Consider the following 9569-nt stretch of genomic DNA (forward strand, 5'->3'; position numbering starts at 1 on the left):
TTGCTTGAAAATAGTTACAGAAATTAAAAGTTTAATCTCAACTGCAGATGATTCTAAAACCATGGGCCAAAATAAGACAGACCTATCTTTCCTGACTCTGTATGGGTATCATGCAATGTGTATAAAGCTCTTATCAGCGTCCATAAGATAAAAGAGAAGAAGTTAAGCTTGTCAGATATTTGATTTATCTAGGGTTAGAGGAGCTGGTGCACCCAAATAGCCTATAGTGGGTCCCCCTTGCTCATTGTGACCAGATCTGACAAAAACGAATCCCATCAAACAAACTGGATGTGTTTTGTTAAATAGGTTTTAATCCATCTAACCATATTTTCACCAAAGCCAAGTTTTATTATGACGGGGATTGGATGACAGAGGTCCAGAGTGTAAAAAATTAACCTCAAACAATTTTAAACAAGCATGCTTCAATATTCCTGTGCTAGTTTGGTTTGTAACATGACCAGATTTAAAGAAGATTAATGTACATAAAAAACATTGAAAGGCACTGTAAGAAATGTATTTTTAATGAGTTTCCCTGTCAGTATAAGTATTGCTGAACGTGAACTAGGTGTGTCTTGTAAGCCTGAAGCATTGTGAAAAGGACGAATAATTTAAAAGGCCTCATTAATCCATTAATGCCTTAAATAAATGCAACTTATCTCTGCATTGTTCTGGGTTATATTATATATGTATGCAACTGTTTTAAAATCAACTGCGATTGCTATAATATGTAAATGCCCCCACAAGTTTTAAGTACCGTCATGAAATGTCCTCCCATTTACTAACTCAACACTGAGTTTTCCAAACTGTAATCATAGATTAATATTTTCTCAGAACCACTGAGGAATAATGCCTCAAGACATTTTCAGGTTCAGGTGGATAAATCGTTAATTTTTCAAGAAGAAAAAGCTTGTTTTGTAATTAGAAACTGCATTTGTGTGATCATTTTCAATGATCACGCCATCAGTCATGCGGACTTGCTCAATACATCAGATTTTTTCTGGTACAGGCTATTCAGCATGAGAAGTGCAGACTGCTACCTCTGGGGCGCTGGAGTAAGCAATGAAATATAGACAGGCCATGAATTAAAAAGTTGCAGAATATCTGCTGTTTATCCTCATGGAGTGCTTTGCACTAGTGACTGGTGCGCATTAACCACGGTTTGATGGATTAGGCAGTCAGTTGCTTCAATTTCATGGACAATGTCACATTTTCTTACTCTATAACCTCTCAGAGAGATTTAATAGTAATGAATCCTAGTCCTGTAGTAGGTTTAATGCCACACAGGTCTGGATGTAGGGCTGCGGATGTGATATGTGGTAACACTTACCCCGATTGAGAAAAAGCTCTGCATCAAGTGCGTGCTAGCTTATTCTCATAAATCTACTGCTGTAGTCACTTTCAATTGCATTGCCAGTAGAGAATGCATGGCAGCGTTGTTGCATGTGACACATGTTAATGAATATTCATGCTGGTCGTAATACATGCAGTGATATAGCTTCATGGGAGTCTGGAGAGTGGAGCATGCAATTGTAGCCTGACAGATTTAGGTCTGAGCTTGACCTGTTCTAGAAAATTGTACGCATTGGACGGTTTGTGTTTCCCCAGCGCTCCTTTAATTCCACTTTCCCGCAACTATGAACATTTAAAATGATAAGTGCACAATGATTGCTATGAGAATTATATTGATATGACATCATGGTTTAATGCTATTAAAAGTTTGCCATAGAGGAAAGCAGGGGCTTTATTTTTATTGGTATTTTTATTATGTAATAATAATAATAATAATAATAGTAATAATAATAATATTTATAACTACCATCCATTGGTCATAAACATGCATGACTTACATCAGTCATATAGAGACTTTTTTTTTCTTACCAGCTATCACTCCTAAATAACTCTAAATGACTCAGGGGTCACCAACCTCATTAGGACATAGGATAGGCCAATACTGACTTATGAATTGGAGGATAGATAATAAACTTCTAATTCTAATTTGCTTTAAGTTATTGCCATTTATAAATCCCTATAAATACTTAACTGTTTTAAATAATTAATATGAGAAAATACTCTATGAATGATAAACAATAAAAGAAGCAGCATAAATAAAATTTTAAACTTAGTCTAATGGGGAGTTGCTCTTTTTTCAGAAGATGCTGAGTGCCCCGTATGGTCCCTCAGGGCCCCTTGGTGCCCGCGGGCACCACTCTGGTGACCCCTGCTCTAAGACATTGTCAAGCAACACAAACAGTTGGCTTTCCTCGCCAAATCCTGGCTTTGCTCTGAGATCTACTCTAGGTGGCTTCCAGCCAAAGCACTGCCTTAGAAAAGGCCCCCTTCCAGATGGAACAAACCTCCTCTATTGGTATCTTTGGAAAAATGTTTGGAACTGTGACTCTACTCTGAGTTCATCTCAAACCAAACAATGCTCAATTTTCTGTTTTAATGGGCAACCTTGACAAATAGCCGAAAGTTTCTGCAGCCTTGTTCTTTTGTTTGTTATTCATCGTTTATGACCAAAAGCTAAGTGTTGGACTGTAGCTCTACTGGCTCCACCAGCAGCGTGTGCATTTTAGAGTTCCTATTTTACCTCAAATCTTTGAATTACCTTACGCTGCCTTACCTCCCTGCGCTTCCATCCCGACTTACCCCATCGGCATCACAGGTCAGCTGCTCAGCAGCTCTTGCCAATACAGAGATGAGGGAAAGGAGGCACCTTATTTCTGAAAGAATCCTTCACATTAGAGGCTCTTTCATTGTGTACTTTAAAAAAAAAACCTTTATTCCATAGCTTTCAACATTGTTGAGACTTAGTTTGACCTTGTTTGTCTTAGTTTATTTTCTCTTTGCTATGCCTTATTTATATACTGAACATACTGTATATCAATGAAGGTTTTATAGTTTGGATTCATGTCCAATGCTTTGTTTTAGCTGTAAATATGCATACTTGTTCCCTTCCTTTTGAGGCAGCAGGACATTATTAAGGTCATCATCTTGCACTCAGCTACAAACTGCTCCAAGCCTTTCTTAGGGTCCTCTTTGGATAAGGTCAGAAGGAAGAAATCATTTGCATACAGCATAATTTCGGTAATGTTACAGGTACAAAATTAGTATAAAAGCTGGCAGCAACGATTCAAGACATACTGTATAAGGCCAATTTAAGTGAAATGCTGATTTTAGCTCTAAATAAACATTTCTCATCCCACAGGGCTAAAAAACCGGCCACACCATGGAAGCCTGTCAGATTGCAATCTCTATCTTCAACATAGAGTATTTACCATAACTATTCTTTAATCAGCCTATAGTGTTTTAAACAGCCAGCTATGTGAAAACCACCAAGCTTTACCGATAAAAGATTCAATGTTCTGATGTAATTTCCATACTCAAGGAACAGATAAAGCCTTCATCATAAAGTAATTCCCCCTTCTTCTTTCTCTTTTGTTTTGTTTGCACTCTAACACAGATGGATATACAACAGATGACATCGTATTTTTTTGGCAAGGAGACGACAACGCTGTGACCGGGGTCGACAAGTTGGAGTTACCTCAGTTCTCCATTGTGGACATCCGCTTGGTGTCGAGGGAGGTCAGGTTTACTACAGGTAACGTCATTTAATGTCTGAATATCCTAAAATGAAAACATAACCATCAATGGAAAAAAATATATATATAAGGTTGAGAATGTAATGTTTTTAGCTCAAACTTAAGACTGTACTTTTAATTGACACAAGAGCAAGAATCTTGGTGCAAAATTTCCCCAGATTCATTTACTGTGTATATATGCCATATTACTCTGAAGTAATGGCATGGGCAGCAGTCGTCCAATTTTTAAATGCTCATTTGGTAATGTTTATAGGACAGAGAAAGTGCAAAAGAAAAGCAGAAGCAGCTCGCTGTGACAATTCTCAGAGGGATGCTGGAGCTGCCTGCTGAGATAGGGGCTTGCAGAAAAATGTGCCGTGTTTGCGACTTTCTGCCATGTTTAATTGGAATCGAACTTGTCCCTGGAAAGGAATCTATCGCTTTGGGGAAATTAACTGCTCCATCTGAACAAATGGAGAAATGACTACCCTGTGCGTTGTCAAAGTGCAGACTTTGGAAGTCTTGACTTGTGTTGACATTTCTTCTTTTTCTTTCTTTCTTTGTTTCTTTCTTTTTCTTTCTTTCTTTCTTTCTGATTGTTTTTCTTCTTTTCCTTTGATTTTTCTAAGATATCACTCTATTCTATTCCACCAGGTTCATATCCGAGGCTTTCATTGAGTTTCCGGATTAAGAGGAACATTGGCTATTTCATCTTGCAGACATATATGCCCTCCATCTTGATCACCATCCTCTCCTGGGTCTCCTTCTGGATCAATTATGATGCCTCTGCAGCTCGTGTGGCCCTCGGTAAGACACAGTCTCTGCTACATTATTAAACTTCTTACTGCCCCCATAAGAATCCACTCATTATCACAGAAACAAACAAAACACAGCTGTCACACGTGCAAATGTTACTACACACATCTACATTTATGGGCGCAAAATAAGCAAGTAAACGCTGTGAACATGTAGCTGCAGGTTACAAGCAACTCTCTTTAATTTCATTTCGCTGTGTTTCTCATTTTGAATTTTCCTTGCCTCTGTTTGATGTTGCCACAAATTGGCTTTTGTTTTAAAAAAAAAAAAAAGAAAAATGGAACAGCAGGGAAATCCACACTGTAATCCACCCTAATATTTTACATTGTGTGGGCTGATTAATAACCCTAAAAGAAACTTAACCAAGTGATACTTCCACTCCTACTAGAAGTGAGTCTATGTCTAATTGTCCAAATAAATAATTTTTTTACTAATAATGCCATCTCCAGATACCAGTTTTAATATTGGAAACTGTAATTTGTCAAAAGCAATAGCTTGATAGTCTCCCACATGTTCTGCTATTCTTGTTTTACTGCTGATGTTGGCATTGTATCTCTAATAGAACAAATACTACTTCTAATTCCAGGGATTTACTGTAATGCAATATATTTTATGTTTGCGTTGCCGTAGAAGTTGCTATTTATATAATTGCCCTAATAAATCTGGGTCTTGTATTTATGGAGGCAGACATCTTTGAGCTACGACAGGTAGAGCTGAAAAAGTAGTAATTGTAGAGATCGCTATTATGCTCGAAATTAGGCCTATGTAAAATCTATATCCTACACAGACTAATAAAATACTATTTATAAAATGATCTATGTAAACAAACCTAAGCATTACTTGTCTAGATAGGTGATAGGGATGTTGCGGAAGACATTTTGTATCATGTCAGAGGTCATGAAGAGGGAGAGAAACAGTTCATGATGCTGCAGTCAATGTAGCAGAAAATGACCAACTTTTCTGTGGTGTTAAAAGACAACACAATTCTAAAGTTTCCTTTGTGTCTAAGTCAGGGATATAGTCCCTGGATTAAGTGTCTGCATCCCTTGAATTTGTACATTTGTATTGGTGATAAAGTTCAGTCCAAAAAACCCTTTGAATATAATAGTTTTTACAATTTAAGGCATTCACTGTACTTCTCCTTCAAGCAGTTTTCCAAACTCTCTGGTCACTGGAAAATAATTTAAAAGAGTTTAACGAAAACTCCATTTAGCTTTACTCTTTGAACTTTCCAAGTGTCCAATAATTTCCCACTAATGGCATGGCACCACTGATGAAGCAAAAAATCAAACTTTGGAACACAGAATCAAACCACCCTTAACAGATTTTGCTATTGTCCTTGGCTCTTGAGAATATTTTGAAATAAAGAAAATTCATATTTAACCATAAATCTCAGATATTTCTACATGATGTTCCCATTGATCTAAAATACAGTAACACACTTTTCACATGTCTTAAATAAAACAAGTCCTTGAAAAAGCCCACGATCACCCTAAGATGGTCAAACTCTGCTTCCGCATTCTAAACTAAAACAAATAGAAAATATTACATTACTCCTGTTTTAATAAATTGGCTTCAGTGGGCTGTTTATTTCATAATTAATGGTAAAACTCTGAATTTAACCTATAGGGCCGTGCTTGGTCAATTGTTAACCCTAATAAACTCAAGCCTTATGTCCTCAAACGAAAATCATACCATCCTAAAGGTCAGATTTATACAGGAGGGGATACATATTTCCTGTTACCGTACATTCCTTCTATTTACATTGTCAAGTGCATCATATTTGAGAAACACACCAAAAAGGTGATTCAAACAAAATTTCTTTCTACAGTGTTACTGAATTTGCCTATAATTATCAGTATAATTTTTTTTGTATTTTGTATTTTAGCCCTGTGCTCTCTTGGTAAAGTGTTTTGTGGTTTGTATCTAACATTTTGATAATTACCTTTGGGAAAATGTAAATGAAATAAGCTTTCAGACTAAACTGTTAAAACCTGTATTAATAAGCCATTTATAGCTTAAAGGAAAATATTTCAGAGAAGAGATAAAAAGCCAAACAAATATGTGAAATAAACAAACAAAGACTACCAAGGCCATGAACTCTGCGTCTAACAGAGATTTATTTTTGTTTGTTTGTCCCAAGGTGTGACAACGGTGCTTACCATGACCACAATTAACACTCACCTTAGGGAGACCCTCCCAAAGATTCCTTACGTGAAAGCCATCGACGTCTACCTCATGGGCTGTTTTGTGTTCGTGTTCCTGGCCCTGCTTGAATATGCCTTTGTAAATTATGTGTTCTTTGGCCGGGGCCCTGCACAACAGAAGAAAATCAATGAGAGATTGGGCAAAGTCAACAACGAGCGCACAAGATACGAAGAGAAGCGCCTGAGGGAACAGGTTTGCATCTTCCTTCTGCTGCTTCGCTCTCTCATTTTTTTTGTTTTTTTGTCTTACTTCTCTGCAGAAAACAAGTCTTTTCTACATATAAGATTTCTGACCATAGTCAATTTTCGTAAAACCACTTGTACAAATCTCCCCAAGTAATCCACCACATGCATACTGATGTCACCACAGCCTAATATGCATTCAACCACCATCATCCATGGCTTCTCCCTAAAGCACTGACTGCTTTATATTGAGCAAAGACTTTCTCATTGAGATACCTATTCATCTAACTCAACGGTGGTGTAAACATTCTCATTTCTTATTTAGATTGTAGTCTATGTTGATGCTGTAGGCTTTATTCACTCTCACTCCACTACCTTGTATTTAAAGAATTTTTCCAGCAAAATCAAAGAAGGCATGAAAACATACAGAAATATAGTGATGGTAACTAGGGCGTTTTTCCCTAGCCGGTTGCTAAATGGGTGAGAATGAATGAAGCCCCCTCTCTGAATCTTTGTGTGAAGCTTTTAATGCTGTACCTTCTCAGAAAGTTTTTCCTGTTAACTGCCACTGTCCTACACATTGTGCAATTCCTGAGAACTGTGATTTTCTGTCTGTGTTTTAGTCGTTTTAATGGAGTTTTTTTGTTTCACTTTTCTTTCACATTGCAAGGACTCCATTTCCGTGCCGTTTCAAACCAACACCTTCAGGTCATTTACACAACGAAGAAATCTGTATCTCGAGGAACAAAGAAAAGTTGGGGTACATGTATTTACTGTAGTAATCCTATCAGTTATGGGTGTTATAATGAGTACTTTTCAGATTAAATGTCAATGTTTTACTTGTTAAAAATGCTAATGTTTGTATGTGTAAAGAAGCTAATTATTTATTTTGCATGCAAGAAATTGCATTCCATATCATCCCTGCATTTTGCTTAAGCTTGAGCATTTGGGAGGGGGGGTTAGAATGTCATGTTAGAAGTTGTAGGGGATTTTTTATGGGTGCTGCTGGATGTTTTTTCCTTCCTCTTACTTTGTGCGTATTTCCTTTCTTTGCAGGTGGATGCTTATGGAAACATCCTCCTCACAACACTGGACATGAACAACGAGGTGATGCCTTCTGACGTGGGTAGCAGCATCGGTGACTCTCGGAATTCCGTCATGTCCTTTGACAGCTCCGGGGTCCAGTTTAGGAAACCCATGACTCCACGGGATGGCTACAGCCCCCACTCACTGGACCGAAGCGCCATGCGGAGCAGGGCCAACTGTCGGCTACGACGACGCTCCTCAAAGCTCAAGTTGAAAATCCCAAACCTGTCAGATGTTAGCACCATTGACAAGTGGTCCCGGGTCATTTTCCCTATTACCTTTGGATTTTTCAACCTAATCTACTGGTTGTACTATGTGAATTGATGTGCATCCCACTAGGAATCATGGGCCATATTTTGAGAGCACATTAAATTGGCTTTGATACAGTTCCAAAATATGTATACACATATACAAGTTGAACATATGTATATGCATATTTCCATATATTATATTTATATATACACATGTGAAATCTGAAGGACCTTTCTGCTGTACAGAGTATTACTAGGATGACTTGAATGTTTAAGAATACTTGTGCGAGAAGAATTTCAACGCCTTGAGTTTCTTTTTCCTCCTGAAACAAACATGTTCCCCATCAAAGGGGTTTTCGGAACAAAAGACTGCATGATATTTTTGCTAAAAAAAAAAAAAGAAAAGCAAAAAAAAAAAAGATTAAAAAGAAAAAGTGAACACTCTTGATAGAGAAAAGATGTCTCAGAGTTCCATTGACTTTTTATTGATACTTATCGTACTCAGAAATCCTCTTCAACAGCTTGAGAAATCAGCAGTGGCTTGTCTGTCCCGGCGTTGGCTCAGTGAGGTCTTTGGCACCACCTTTGATCCCCGCTCACCTTCTGCCATTACCCAACAGAATGACGTACGGAAACCTACAATTCTACAATGTACAGCGACCTTGTTTGGATTATGTGGTGTTCCTTGGCTTTTTTTTAGAGTGAATATTGTTCACCTTATCAGACATCAGGTGCAGCTAAATGGTCTCCATTTGGTTGGCATATTGATAGGTTATTAAACCGCTGCATTTACACCAACAGTTTAACCTTAAACTTGTGTTCCTGTTTTTCCTCTTTTTTAAAAACATACCCTAGGTGGGATGTGGGTGGGAGTGGGGTTTTGGGAAGGGGAAAAAGATGGGGATTCCTTTTCATTCTAGTTAAAAGCAACCACTGCTTATTGTAGATATGATTTGTCTTTAAAAAAAACAAACTGTGATTTCTAAGAGTGTCAGAACATGTTCTAGTGCTAGGGCATTATGAGGTAAAAGAGTCAAAAGTATGCATCGCTGATTTTGTTAAAAAAATATGGGAAAAGTATTCTGTACATTTCAAATACTCAGCTTTCTCATGAACATAAACTTGTGCTTTTTTTCTTTCCTCCTAAGTGTTGAATCACATTCTGCTTAGATGCAGGAGTTCATTGACGTCGGACCATGCTTTGTGTTTGCTACACAGAAACAAGGGGGAGGGGTTGCTTTTGTTACTCGTTTAAAGTATTTCCTCTGTAAAGATATAAGATGTATATTCACAAAGATCCACCCATGTTTCTTTCAACAGCCATCATTCGGTATATTGTATTCCTTTGTTTACGCTGCATTTTTGGTGTTTAAGTCACAGTGTCTGAAGGAAGGAAGATTTTGAATTGAGATAGTACTGGGCACTCCGGGAAAGAGGCGTAGAGA

The 9569-nt window shown here is 37.6% G+C and overlaps 1 protein-coding gene across 1 annotated transcript in view; it reads left to right on the plus strand.

Moving 5' to 3' along the window:
- Window positions 1–8963, plus strand: part of LOC107082584 (gamma-aminobutyric acid receptor subunit beta-4-like) — a 70239-nt gene extending 61276 nt beyond the window's left edge. The window contains exons 6-10 of the mRNA XM_015371351.1: window positions 3464–3601; window positions 4236–4388; window positions 6541–6797; window positions 7458–7547; window positions 7844–8963. Of these exons, the coding sequence (XP_015226837.1) occupies window positions 3464–3601; window positions 4236–4388; window positions 6541–6797; window positions 7458–7547; window positions 7844–8197 (992 nt within the window). The 3' untranslated portion in view covers window positions 8198–8963. The remainder of the gene's footprint in view (window positions 1–3463; window positions 3602–4235; window positions 4389–6540; window positions 6798–7457; window positions 7548–7843) is intronic.
- Window positions 8964–9569: the final 606 nt, after the last annotated feature.

Source organism: Cyprinodon variegatus, unplaced genomic scaffold, assembly GCF_000732505.1.
Source record: "Cyprinodon variegatus isolate N-32 unplaced genomic scaffold, C_variegatus-1.0 Scaffold56, whole genome shotgun sequence".
NCBI lineage: Eukaryota > Metazoa > Chordata > Actinopteri > Cyprinodontiformes > Cyprinodontidae > Cyprinodon > Cyprinodon variegatus.